At 38.8% G+C, this 14,803-nt stretch overlaps 1 protein-coding gene across 1 annotated transcript in view; it reads left to right on the plus strand.

The window, feature by feature from the left end:
* The window catches only part of NBAS (NBAS subunit of NRZ tethering complex), a 347,509-nt gene that overhangs the window by 62,982 nt on the left and 269,724 nt on the right, over positions 1-14,803 (plus strand). The window contains exons 13-19 of the mRNA XM_074947616.1: positions 2,777-2,840; positions 4,957-5,150; positions 6,874-7,131; positions 10,291-10,416; positions 11,648-11,799; positions 13,272-13,409; positions 13,725-13,803. Coding sequence (XP_074803717.1) covers positions 2,777-2,840; positions 4,957-5,150; positions 6,874-7,131; positions 10,291-10,416; positions 11,648-11,799; positions 13,272-13,409; positions 13,725-13,803 — 1,011 coding nt within the window. The remainder of the gene's footprint in view (positions 1-2,776; positions 2,841-4,956; positions 5,151-6,873; positions 7,132-10,290; positions 10,417-11,647; positions 11,800-13,271; positions 13,410-13,724; positions 13,804-14,803) is intronic.

The following is a 14,803-nucleotide window of genomic DNA, read 5'->3' on the forward strand; positions in this document are numbered from 1 at the left end:
GGACAGTAGGTTGGTCTTCTCAGGCGAAATGTCCATTCGCTTCTTCAAGGGATTAGAGAGACTTTACATTGAAATTCGTGAACCTATTCCACTGTGGGCCCTAAACCTCGTCTTGTCAAGACTCATGGGCCTTCCCTTTGTGTTGCTGGTATCATGCTGTCCCTCATATCTATCCTAGAAGGTTGCCTTCCTGGTAATGATTACCTCAGCCAGGAGGGTCTCAGAACTCTTGACCCTTATTTCAGAATCCCTATATACAGTGTTAAGGAGAAGACTCAACTGCACCTCTACCCAATGTTCCTGCCAAAGATGGTCTCACAGTTTCATAGTAATCAGGCTATTTTCCTGCCTGTTTTCTTCCCAAAACTGCACAAAAATATGGAGGAGCAGCATCTCCATACATTGGAGGTTTGATGTGTCCTGGCCTTCTACGTTGAGAGAACCAAGTCATTCTGTAAATCCACGCAGCTCTTTGGGGCAGTAGCAGACAGGATGAATTGCCTACCAGTTTTGGCCTGGAGAATCTCATCCTGGATTGCTTCCTGCATTCGTATGTGCTATGAGCAGGGGTGTCCCACCTCCTGCCATCTTGACATCCCATTTGACGAGAGCTCAGGCTTCATCTGTCCCAGTTCCTGATCCAAAACATTTGCAGAGAAGTGACTTGGTCGTCCGTGCATACTTTCTCCTCCCACTATGCCATTACTCAGCAGGCTAGGGATGATGCCAACTTTGGTAGAGCAGTGTTGCAATCTGCATGCCCATGAACTCCGAGCCCACCTCCTTGCGTACTGCTTGAAAGTCATCTAATGTGGAATGGGCATGAGCAAGCACTCGAAGAAGAAAAAAACGTTACTAACCTTTCCGTAGCTGTTGTCCTTTGAGATGCGATGCTCATTTCCATTCCACAACCCATCCTCCTGTCCATGTCTTGGAGTTAGCTGTCAAGACGGAACTCAGAGGGTGCGGGCCTGGCTGGGGCTCTTATGTCGGCACATGAGTGCTTGGCACCAGAGGGTGCTAGAGCAGCCTGATGGATACCACTGAGGGAAAAATCTCTGGTGACTGCATGCAGCATGCGCACACCAACGTGGAATGGACATGAGCAACACATCTCGAAGAACAACAGCTACAGAAAGGTTAGCAACAGTTTTTTATAGGACAAAACATTTTAGAAATATGCAACTTCTACCTATTTTGCACAGAAACATTTTGGTTTCATAAAATGTCGGATGAGAACTGGCATGCAAAAAACCAAACAAAAACAAAACCCAGGTGATTCCAATGTGCTTTTGTGTTCCTTTTAAAAACAAAAGAAACAAAACAAAAAAACAACATCAACCAAATCCCAAACTTTCCACTGCACCGAAACTGGAGCCAGTCTGGTGTTTCAATGTCAAGAGGTGTCCTTTTGGTGTTGTAAATTGTTTGGGGCATGGCCACTATATCCTCTATCTCAGAGGTGGGCAAACTATGGCCCGCGGGACCGTTCTGCTTGGCCTTGGAGCTCCCGGCCAGGGAGGCTAGCCCCCTGCCCATCCCCTGCTGTTCCCCCCTCCCCCACAGCCTCAGCTCGCCGTGTTGCCAGCACTCTGGGCGGCGGGGCTGCGAACTCCTGCCGGGCAGCGCGGCTGCGTCCGCCGGCCTGCCCTGGCGCTCTAGACTGTGCAGTGGCTTGGCTGGTTTTGGCCGGGTGGCACGGCTGCCAGTCCTGGCGCTCTGAGCGGTATGGTAAGGGGGCGGGGAGTGGAGGGTTGGATGGGTCGGAGGTTCTGGGGGGGGCCGGGAAGTGGGAGGGGGCGGATAGGGGGCGGGGGCCAGGCTGTTTGGGGACGCACAGCCTTCTCTACCTGGCCCTCCATACAGTTTTGGAATGCGGATGTGGCCCTCAGAGCAGGGGTGGGCAAACTTTTTGGCCTACCTTCATTGTATCATACATCCTGACTGTACTCAGTAAATAATAGAAGCTGTTTTTTCTTTCACATACTGTGTGACACCTCACTGTGTGAGACTCAGCATCACTCTCCTACTGTACATCTTTCTATGCTCTTTCCAAGATGAAGAAAAATCTATTCCAGGGCTTAAAGGAAGGAGCTGCAGGTGCAGAGGTCACTAAATACTGCTGGTTCCTCTGCTACATTAGTCCTACAAGGGAAATGTTACAGAGATAACCAACTATATAACACATGATCCTGGGTTCCTAAGATGCAGGGGAATTCAGAGTGACACTTGTGTTCTATGATTTATAACCAGTAATTGTTCTCTTAAAACACTTCAGGTTAAACAAATCACATGTAGTTTGGGAAAGTGGGCAGCTTAACTGGATTTCCTGTATTTGAGAAATTCGTGGGTAACCGTTGCCCTAGAACGCTGCCTAGATAAGTGAGTCATTGGGTTATCTGTTGATGGATCCTGGTTTCTTATGTGGGACATGGTGCTAGGCAGGATACTATATTAGATGGACCATTGGTCTGATCCATTGTGCAGTTCCTATATTTCTGAATTAAATATTTAAAGAAAGGGTCCAACTTGCACATCTGACCTAGTGGAGGAAGTTTGAATTTCATTCCAATGAGGATTGAATTTACATAGATGTAGTCTCAATGATAACAGAGCAGTTTAAGAATGGAAAATTGAAGGTGTTACCTTTCGTGAGAAGTAGTTAACTATAAAGTATAACTATAAAGTAGTTTTTCCCCCTGAAAAATGTTTGCTTTTTAAAGATGATTGCTTGCTAATATAGTTAATGTAATATTCCAACTTAATTTTTTTGTAGCCAGGTTATGATGAGATCAATCCAGATTGGAGGCTTTCTACTGAAAAAAGGAAGAAAATAAAAGGTGGGTGGTGTAGTCAAATTATTATGCTAAACATTGATGTTCTGGAAAAAAATATTTACATTCATTAAAGAACATAACGGTTTTAATTAAAATCTTGCCTCGGATAGTTGCTAAAATTGTGCATCTTTCTTGAATTTTCAGTTCATCCTAGCTTAATGAGTGTCACAATGCAAACGTTTTAAAATCCACTGTTAGGCATACTTTGCAGCTGAAATATCCTTTTATTTATGGTTCAGATAATACAGGGCTTTTTCATTCATGATAAATCAGAAGGTTGTGGATCATGGAAGGTTTACTGCTCAACAAAAATGTCTCTGTCTGTCTTGGAAATACATGAAATAATAAATAACATGTTGCCGAAATTTGCAAAGCCCACCAGGAGGCCTCTTGGGATATATTGGAGCCTAAGAGAGCAAGCTTCCCAGCTCAGGTCGTCAGAGCTTGGTTTCTAAAGCCTTGGGAGGTGGGTGGGCTTTAGAGCCCAAGCTCCAGCCCGAACTGCAGCTTCAAAGTGCTGTCTATATAGCTATTTTTAGAGTGCCGGCGTGAGAAGATTTGCTCTCGCGGGCTCCAAAATGCTGTGTAGACATACCCTTGTAGTCCAAAATGCTAAATACACTTTTCATATTTAATTCAGTCCTTCCTCTGCACACCAGCATGGTGAATTTTAAAAGGCTAGGAACAAGTTAGAACACTACAGGAGGTTGGTCTGCCTGATCGTCTTCAGTTAATATTTTAGCTGAGAGCATGTTTTAATGTACTTCCATTTATAAATGCAGTGTTAATGCCATGCTTGTACATCAGTATATGAACAATGTTTATATAGCCAGTAGTTTCACGGCAAAGAAGCTAATAGCTTTATGGTTCCACTGATACTTCTTGTTACTTTATTTGTATTGCTGTAGTACCTCTGGGTCTCAATCATGGATCAGGACCGCATTTTCCTAAGGTACTTGTGGTGCCAGCCCCTAAGAGTTTACAGTCTTAAGTGACCTGGCATGCACAATCAGAGTAAAGACTTGTATAGGAGAGAAATGGAAAAGTCCAGCTACAAAAAAGTAAAGTTATTTTTGCCTAATTACATGACTTAATTTAAAACAAACAAAACCCTCTTTGATACCATCCCTGCCTGAGATCAGTGAGTGGAAATCTTCCCAGGATGCATACAGGTAGTGTTTCATTATAGTCCCTTTTACCTGCTTACATCACTGATTAACTAGATCAGTATAATTTGCAGTAGAAATAACAGCATCTACCTTGTTTTGAGGAGATGGGTTTGGCTAATACAGTTCATAGCTATAGTATAAAAATCACTGCCAGTTAGTGAGAGGCCAGCATTCTGAACCAAAGAAGAGCCCAAGGAAAATTTGTTGATAAAATATGACTGCAATTTAAAAGCTGCTATTCAGACACTTCTACAATTTCTGATATATACTCTGGTATTATCTATGTAACAAAATTCAAACAACAATCATTCAAAGTGAAAAGAATGAACTGAATTGAAAAGAGTGTGTGCTGTAATATTTAGAAAATAAGGTGATGTCTGTTTTCTCTTAAGGGTGACATCTAACTGCATAAGCAAATAGTTGCCCACAAAATGTAAAATTCTAGATTGTAACTATTTTTAAAATGTCATCTTAATAGCTATATTTTCTCCCTGGATGGTCCTCTAAGAGTTCTGTTTTCAGCTGTGATATGTCCTCCAGCTGGATGCAATTTCTTCTGGATCCCATCCGTAATTCTCTATGCATTTGCCAAAGAAATTCACTCTTGGCTGTCCTGAAGAGTGATGTACCAAATCTTTATCAAATGCTCAAAACCTATCATACTCAGTGCAAGTAAATCAGCTTGCTGTAGATTAGTTTTTTCAAGCAATATTTAAAAAGTAATGCAGTTAAGTCAAAATCTATAACGGTTTAGTTTCACTTTTGTTAATACAGATTTGACTGTAATTAAAAATACCATTGCTGTAAAATAGAAACGTAGTGAAGCAAGGCTGTGTGTGATGCTGATGAATATATTTGTTAAATTGGGCCACCATATGAGATCTTTTAATGATTGAAGTCCGTTCAGCTCTTGTTTTGCTGTTAGAAATGCTTTTTGTTTTCTCCTTTAGATAAAGAATCATATTATCCACTAATGGATGTAAATTGGTGGGCAGAAAATGCTGTGATCTTGGCTCGCTGCTCTGGAGCTTTAACTGTGTCATCTGTGAAAACATTAAAAAACTTACTGGGGAAATCATGCGAATGGTTTGAAAGTTCCCCTCAGGTCACTTCTACTCATGATGGAGGATTTCTAAGCCTGGAGGTAATAAACATATACTAACGATACTAAGAAACCCCCCACTGGAGTATAATAAAACCTCACTTTTTTTTATTTTGCTAATGTGCACAACCCAAAATGTTTATAGGAAAGATGGCCATCTCTCCCACTCTAATAGCTGATGCCAAAATGAAATCTTGTCTTACTATGTTTTCATTGCATTTACAAATTGTTTTATCATATGTACTCTGAAGGATTATCCTAAATCATGAAAGCAAATGTACAAAATAGTTTGAAATTTTTGCTTTTTCAGTTGCCTTCTTTCTGGCTAATGTTCAGAATTCGCTAACTTGCAATGTATTTTCTGGTCATAAGTATAAATAAACAAGGCCCCGCTCTATTTAGACATTTGCTTAGTTTGAGTATAGATTCTTTGATTTATTTAATTTTGTGCTACTTGGAAAAAATGGGTTTTCTTCAAACTATTTTAATTAGAAGGAAAAATAAACTTGTCCACATGCGTGTAATTTTTTTCATTCTATGATATATACAGTAACCAAGAAAATGTGTATCTACAAATTTGTACAGCAAGAATGGCACTTTGTGTGTATGTTAAAATATATATCTATATATAATTGTATGAAAAATCCTGCAAACCTTAGTCATCCTTCCTCGAGTAAAACTCGCATTGGCCTGAAGTCTCATGGATGCTGGGTATGTTTGACTGGAGTGGGGAATACAGTATTTGTCCCTATCCCTTCTTCGGAGAAGAAATGCTATTAAAAACAAACTATGTAAAATGTGTTTTTTGTAAAGTTCTTTAATTTTTTAAAATTATGCCAAAAAAAGCCTGCTGCCCTCCATAATAATGTAGACTTGCAATTTTATTTCAATCCAAGCAATTAAATCGTTGATTTCCCTGTAACATTTTTATGACATGTTGGTCTTACAACATAAGAATGGCCATACTGGATGAGACCAAAGGTCCATCTAGCCCAGTATCCTGTATTCACACAGTGGCCAATGCCAAGTGCTTCAGAGGGAATGAACAGAACAGGTAATCATCAAGTGATCCATCCCAGTTCCCTTTCCCAGGCTAGACAGATTAAAAACAAAACAAACAAGCCCCAGTTACCTTTATATCACAGTTGTTGCTAATACTTGTTTCAGAACAGCATGATCGCAATATAAACAAGTTTGTTAATATGTCTATTAAAAGATGCATTACTATGGAAATGATGTTAACTAAAAGACCTGAAAAACTTCTTACCACGTGCTTCTTATTCTTCCTTTAGGATGTTAACATTGACCTAATCAGAGAGAAGCTTAGTACATTGATATATAATTCCAAATTATTGATTAAATATGTGATTTTTCAGTTTGCATGCTGTTTAACTCAAGTGTTAGCTAACTCTTCCGATAACAGAACTGATATGGATTTTGTCTTAGTTCCCCACCCTGTATGGCTTCCTGCCTCTGTTAGAAGACACAGAGTCTGACTGGTAGCCCACTGAGAGTTATGGAGTCTTTCTGTTAACTTCAGTGGGCTTTGGATCGTAGTCCAGGATGGAGGGCCAAGAAGCATCCTTGAAGTACAAATTACAGGTTACAAGCTAATGTTTTAATGTGCGGGAGTGGGAGGAGGGGCAGGTCCTTGATCCTGAAGTTGATGTGAAATGTGGATGCTCAGCATTTTCCAGTATGAGGCAGCTTGGGAGCAAACTAACAACAACATATTGCACTGTTTAAGAATTGTCTTTCTGTGTAGTGCGAGATAAAACTGGCTCCAAAGAGATTACGCTTGGAGAGCAGGCCTGGTGAAGAAGATGAAGGAGAAGATGACTCTGACTCAGATGATGTAACTTCTGCCAAGGCCAGATATTTCAGTTACCTAAAGCAAGGCCTGTATTTTGTGACAGAAATGGAGCGATTTGCTCCTCCACGGAAACGTTCACGCACTATTACAAAGAATTACCGCCTTGTGAGTTTAAGATCTACAACCCCAGAGGAGCTTTACCAGAGAAAGGTGAGATTGAGACCCATACCACATAAGACTAGGACAACAATAAAGATTAACATAAAATAACTGTTTTTCATTGTTTCATTAACCAGTTTTGATATCTTCCTGTTTTAATTTTTTTCTGTTAATACAAGGATCTAGCCACGTATTTCTAAGGGGTGTATGTGAGTGAGAGAGAGAGAGATATCAACAATACATAGTGTGTCCACCAGCTGGAAGGCACATGATTAAAATAGAGAACCTGCATTAGTGTAATTCAAATGACAAGTTATTTAAGGATCATTTGAGCAGAAAGTACAAGATTCAATAGACTGTGGATGGTGGGCTAAACTACCTCACATTAGACATTTAAAATTAGATTAGAGAAAGCCCTGGTAAATATATTCAGTGAAACAATCCTGTATTGGCCAGAGGACAGACTTGATATGCTAATGTCCACTGACATAGATGGTATCACGGTTACAGGGCTAGCTGCACCTCAGTCCCCTCTAGTTTTTCTGAATGCATCCCCCCGCGTCTTTTTATCAAGATTTTCATAATATCTAACCAACTCTCCCTTGCTACAGACTAAGCCATTATTTCTTGTCCTACCTTGACTGGATGCAGAGAACAGTTGATCCCTGTCCTCTTTATAACAGCTCTTAATGAATTTGAAAACTATCAGGTCCCCCCTCAGTCTTCTTTTCTCAAGACTAAACATGCCCAATTTTTAAAACTTTTCCTTATAGTTCAGGGTTTTAAATATTTTATTGCTTTTGTTGCTCTCTTCTAATCTCTCTCCCTGTTTTCCACATCTTTTCTAAAGTGTAGTGCCCAGAGATGGAAACAGTATGGTAGCTGAGGCCTCGTCAGTGCAGAGTAGAGCAGGACATTTACCTCCCATGTCTTATCTATGACACTCCTGTTAATACACCCAAGAATGACATTAGCCTTTTATAAAACTGCATCATATTGTTGACTCATATTCAATTTATGATTCACTCTAACCCTCAGATCCTTTTCAGCAGTATTACACCTAGCCATTCTATTTTGTAGTTGTTCATTTGATTTTTGCCTTCCTAAGTGTAGTACTTTGCCTTTAATCTTATTGATTTCAGACCAGTTTTCCATTTGTCCAGATCATTTTGAATTCTAAGTCTATCCTTCAAAGTGCTTGCAACCCCACCCAGCTTGGTGTCATCTCCAAATTTTGCAAGCATGCTCTCATCCCATTATCCAAGTCCAAGAAAACATTGAATAGTACGAACCCAGGACTGATGCCTGTGTGACTCCTCCTAGATATACCCTCCCAGTTTAACAGTGAACCATTGATAACTACTCTGAGTTCAGTCTTCCAACCAGGTTATCGTAAATTCATGTAGGCCACGTTTTCCTATTTTGCTTATGAGCATGTCATGTAGGACTGTATCAAAAGCCTTGCTAAAATCAAGATGTATAATGTTTTATTGCTTCCCCCCCCACCCCACCATCCACTAAGCCAGTAACCCTGTCAAAAAAGGAAATTAGGTTGGTTTGGCATGGTTTGTTTTTAACAAATCCATACTGGCTATTCCTTCTAATCCTATTATCTTCTAGGTGCTTACAAATTAATTGTTTAATAGTTTGTTCCAGTGTCTTTCCAGGTATTAAAGTTGGGTTGACCAGTGTATAATTCGCTGGCTCCTCTTAGTTCTATCTTTTTAAATGTAGCTATTATATTTGCTCTTCTCCAGTCCGCTGGGACTGCACCTATCCTCGGTGCAATCTCAAAGATAAGGCTAGTGGGTCTGAGATTGCTTCATCTAGCTCCTTAAGTACCCTAGAACGAATTTCATCAGGTTCTGCCAACTTGAATATATTTTAATTTATCTAAATATTCTTTAACCTGTTCTTTCCTTATTTTGGCTTGCGTTCCTTCCCCTTTCTTGTTATAGTAATTGTGTTGAGTATCTCATCACCATTAATCTTTTTACTGAAGACGGAAGCAAAATAGGCATTAAACCCATCAGCATTATTGATGTCATCAGTTTTTAGGTCTTCTTTCCCACTAAGTAAAGAACTTACAGTTTCCCTTGTTTTTCTCTTGCTCATAATGTATTTAAGGAACCTCTTTTTATTGCCTTTTATGTCCCTTGTTAGGTGTAACTCATTTTGTGCCTTAGCCTTTCTGATTTTATACCTATGTGCTTATGCTATTCTTTTGTATTCCTCTTACCAATTTGTCTGTGTTTCCCTATTTTTGTAGGATTCCTTTTTGATTTTCAGGTCATTAAAGAGCTCCTGATGGAGTCGTGATGTCTCTTACTGTCTTTCCTCTCTTCCCTTCTCATTGAGGTAGTTTGCAGTTATTCCTTTAATGTTGTCTCCTTGAGAAAGTGCCAACTCTCCTGAACTCATTTGTCCCTTGTTTTTTCTTCCCATGGGACCTTACCTCTCAGTTTGTTGAGTCGGTTAAAATCTGCTTTTTTGAAGTTCATTGTCCTTATTCAGCTGCTCTTACTCCTTCTTTTTAGAATCATGACCTCATTTCATGGTCACTTTCACTCAAATTGCCTTCCACCCACAGGTTCGCTCCAAGAGTGGATTTGCATAGTTCTCCCAATCTTAAACCAAGTCCTGAGCTACAGTACCTTGTGTATCAACTGCTTACCAGCAGGCCCAGTTTAATTTTGGCACAGAAGACTGTGACCAGTAGTGAATATAGTAGCCAGATACTTCTTTAAACCTAAGTATTGTTTTTTTTTAAAAAAAGGATCAAAACATGTACAGAAAAAGGGTTTTAAAACAACACGCAGTTGACACACGTCTATTGTCTAGGGCTTACTTGATGGTAACTTATGCTGGTTTAACTTCTTCAGACCCTCCAGTTGGGTGTGAATGTCAGACTGTTTTCCCTGAACAACTCCACCTTCTTTGAGAAAGGGTTCCTTTTTAAGCCCGCCACAGTTCTTAGCTCTCCAGTATGCACGTGCCTTTTCCTGTTCTGGGATTGTCTCTTAACAGCCCTGGGTGTTTGTGGAGAATTTGATATCTTGAGACATTATTTTTCTTTCCTGCTTGTTTTTCCTTTTGGATCCCTATTTAATTACACTATTCACTCATATATAAACACACACAGTATTCACACATAATTACAGAGCAATTCCATTCTATCAAAGATATTTATGTTCATGTACTTTGTTTTAGATTGATAATGAAGAATATGGTGAAGCTTTATCTTTGGCTCAAGCATATGGTCTAGATTCTGATCTTGTATATCAAAGACAGTGGAGGAAATCAACTGTTAACATTGCTTCTATTCAAGACTACCTGGTATGTTTTTTAAGTTGAAAGAAATTTCTTAATATTATTGTAGAAACGGAAATCATGTTCTAATTTATGTAACAAATGTTGGCACCGATTTGAAGGGTTGACCTTCATAAATTTCACCTAATGCAGAAGGGACTCACCTTGTTAAATTCGCTAGGGGCCGGATATAAAGCCCATTGAAACCTCCCCAAAAAGGCTCTTTTTTTGTTCAGTGTGCTTGGGAAGAAAATAATGCATCAAGATGGTGACTTCAGGTTGTCTTAATTATTTGGTTGAAGGTATTGTGGTATTGTTGGCTTATGAGCCTCAGATAATTTAAAGATGAAGTTCTGTTGCTAAATTAGCATTATCTTTACGCCAAATGCTAATTGAAAAAGTGCCCATAGTAATATTGTACTAGCAGTTGTTCTCCATATGTTATCTAGAACATGCACTGGAACACCTCATTGTGTAATCTTTCATTTCTAGATCACATAAACAGCACTTGCTGAAGGAGATTATGCTGAAAATGGCTTTTGAAGATGGCCATATAGTACACTGAGTTGGGAGTAATTATATGCTGTCATCAGACTGTAGAATTTTCAGCACAGAGCTGCCATACTGACTACAGAGAAGAGTTAGAGTCTGAGATCCAGGATAACTAGGTTCTATTTCTAGTTCTGTGTCTGAGTTATTGGGTGACCTTTATCAAGTCACTTGACATCTGTACCACAGTTTTCTCTTCTATAAATTGGGAAAAACATCTTTTGTACAGTACTTTGTGATCCTTCAGTGGAAGGAGAATAGTATTACTTTATTATGTATTGGTTTCAAGTATAGTCTATCATGCTACCAAAAGCAGTGGTTAGAGATTTAGGAACTCCGAAATTTAAACAAACAGCTTCTGTCTGCTAGTCAGCAAAGATTTATTAGAGTGCTGTAGTGAGGTCTCAATCTACTAATTGATTAATGCTAACCAATATACTGCAGTTCATTACTGATAGATTAGGAAATGCTATAAATAAAACTAGTTTTGTAATTTTCAAAACAAATATTTTTGATGCATTTTCCTTGCTTTTTTTACCGGTTGATTCCCTTGTTTAATTCACGTTGAGTCTCCGAGTCACCAGAGTAAATTGACAAGGTTCTAAATGGAAGAGAGGCAGACTGAAAAAATGGAAGACACCGATCTCAGGGCTTTGATGAGCTATAACATATTGCACTATGCTTACTTCTTGCTTTGTCATTTGGTTAGAGTAAAATTAAGAAGCGGTCCTGGGTTCTTCATGAATGCCTGGAAAGAGTTCCTGAGAACGTGGATGCTGCCAAAGAGTTGCTGCAGTATGGTTTAAAAGGCACAGACTTGGAGGCTCTCATAGCTATTGGAAAAGGAGAAGATGGTGGCAGGTTTGTTGGAATAATTTTTGTGTATCCTGTTTTAGTGCTTTGGACTTAGGCAGTGAATTGTCAGTTAACTACAAACTGAAATCTTAAGAGATTTTGCAGGACACATGGTTTTTAAAATATGTTCCCATAAGAATAACTGTAACCAATACTAAAGGTAGCAGTCAAGTTCCCTCATGAATGAGAATAAAGAAAATTGTGATCTCAGAAGTTGAATGCAATAGAGAGAAAGTGAATATATAGACAATAATATGGAAGTCAGCACAAAATATTTCCAAAATTCGGCTTCTACTTGGAACAGATTCCTGTGTTGATGTTCTTAGACTAGTTTGAACCACAGTGTTTACTCCTGGGAGAATTCTGCGACAAAAAGTTAAAAATTTATGTGCGCAATGTTTAAGAAATCTGTATATTTTATTTGTCAAAAGAACACAATATAATCATGCCAGTTTCAACTATTTTGGTAATTTATTTTAAAATACCTGTCATCAACTATGTCTGCAACAATACAGACAACAAAAAAAGATTCAGGAAATGTTTTTTGACAAATAGATTGCTTGCTTTGCATATTAATACAGAATACTGAGTAATAATTCATGTAAACTACAATACAGAAATGGATCTCCCACACCCACAGCAGCCTTATGTGTCCCATTTTGTCTGTCCCCTCCATATCCCACACCTCCTCACCAGGCCCCACAGGCAGGGCACTGTGAAAAAGGTGGCCTCTGCTCTCTCCCTATCCGCAGTTGGGGCTGTCCTGTGAGTGGATGCTCTCTGTTCTGGTGCCACAGTGGCCCCCTGGTGGGCAAAAGGCATAACTGCAGCACCTTTCTGGCAGGATGTATTTTCTGTGGTAGTGGCGGGGGGCGGAAATTCTTCATGGCACATGAATTCTGTGCATGTTCAGTGGCACAGAATTCCCCGAAGTGTTAAGTGCTGAATTAGCCTTTTTAAAATAGCTGCTTTTGCCTTAATTCTTAAGCTGTGTAGGTAAAATTTAAAAAAAATGCATCAGGGAAACAAAACATGGTCTGGTTCTGTCTTCTGTACAGAAGATTGGAGAAAACACAAATGCAGGTCATTATGTAATGATTCAGTACAGTGGTGATATGTAATTGCTTCTTGGGTATATATGTAATAACTACCACTATAGCAGTATGTGCTGTGGAAATACTGTAGCGTCAGGAACTCTATTGCTCGTAGAATTGTAAACTTTTAACAGATGAAAACTTGTGTATTTTGTGAAGAAAATGTGAAGAATGCCTTCCCTATTATTGCAGATACTGAGAATAGACCACTTAAGCTCACAATAGCAAAATTGTTTTTCAGATTATTAATTCGTTGTCACCAGTTTCAGTAAAAATCAATTCAGATACAAAAGATACAGATGGAAAGTTGTGTAAAATCTGTTGACTGAATAACCAGCTCTTCATATCTTTTTATCAACATGGATTTTTGTTTCTTTCTGCCAGATTTATCTTACGAGGAGAGGTAGATGTTGATGAAGTACCCTATGAAGAATTTTTGTCACCTGATGAAGAAGCAGAAAATAGAAAGGAAAGAGAAGCTAGGAAGCATGAAGAACTGCTTCTATCAGTGAACTTCTCAAAGTAAATGATATGTCAGGGCTAGTTTTGCTTAAATTCATGGGTTTATAAATACATAATCCCAAGGCCATAATTATCTTAATACATTGTACTACTTCTTTGGACAGTGGTTAAAATTTCAATCAGCACTCCATTATGAAAGTTTTCAGTTTATTGAATTTCTTGTTATGCTTCCAATATATGTATCTGATAAAACATTTTTTGTCTTGTTGCTTTTGAATAAATCTGTTTGTTTTTTAAATAGAAGTCTATCTATGCTGATGTGCTGTACCAATCTTGAAAATGTAGTGATCTCTTTCTCTCTCTCTTTCAAAACAGACTAACACTGGAACAAAAGGAACTTTCTCGAAGCAGGCTGAAATTATTAAGTTATTTAGATAGACTTGCAACTTACGAGGTGAGGCGATGGGGTTAAGTCCTTAGATCCTGTCTTGTGAATAGCTTATGTTGTTTTGCTGATTTATTTTGTTCTATTTTCAGTCTTCTCTATTAGATACCATTTTTTCATCCTGTATTTATTTGCAGTAATTAAAAAATATACCTGCTTAGAAACATTGAGTGGGTATAATATTATTGAGATCTTTGATTGTGAAAATGGGAAACATAATGTGTCTCTGGGGAAAAAGCTTGTGAAGAAAATGCGTTACCACGTATCCCCTGCATCAGTGGTACAGACAATGTAATAGTTAATGTAGAGCCATTCAGATATACCACTCTATCATGTAAATCTGCTCTGAGCATTTTTCATGAGACACTGTCTGAAATGTCTGAGCCCTGTCTGTACTAGCAATTTACAGCAAAAGCCAAGCCACAGTGATGGAAATACCAATTTACTCTTTCAAATACAGACACACACAGTTAGCGGCTACGATAGATTCTAATGGAAGCAAAACACTTGACATTTACAACAAACTTATATGGTAGTAATTTAAGCTTAAAAGTGTTGAGTTGCTACATTCATTTGAGGTTTGAAACTAAACATTGAAATGGATTTCCCCCCCCCTATATATGAAATTTCACTTAGTTTGACCAAAGCTAGTGGATTATATGGAACTCAAATTGTTCACAAATTTTAAATTCCCAACTCTCTCTCTCTCTCTCTCTCTCTCTCTCTTTCTCTCTTTCTCTCTCTCTCTCTCTCTCTCTCTCTCTCATAAATTTAAACAGTCATTAATGATTCTGTTTGTTCTACTTAAATGAACACCATCCTCTTGAAATCTCGAGAGTAAAAAGCTTCAGATAGGACAACTGCTCCTATCATCTTGTTGATTTGTGTGTGTGTGGCTTTACAGTCACAATAGCTAACTGTTTTTCAATTTTTTTTCTTTGTTGTGTGGAACACCCACAGAAATGGCAGGGAGGGGTAATGACTATTGTGGGGAGCAACTGGTTATATA

The sequence above is a fragment of the Natator depressus genome, chromosome 3 (assembly GCF_965152275.1).
Source record: "Natator depressus isolate rNatDep1 chromosome 3, rNatDep2.hap1, whole genome shotgun sequence".
Taxonomy (NCBI): domain Eukaryota; kingdom Metazoa; phylum Chordata; order Testudines; family Cheloniidae; genus Natator; species Natator depressus.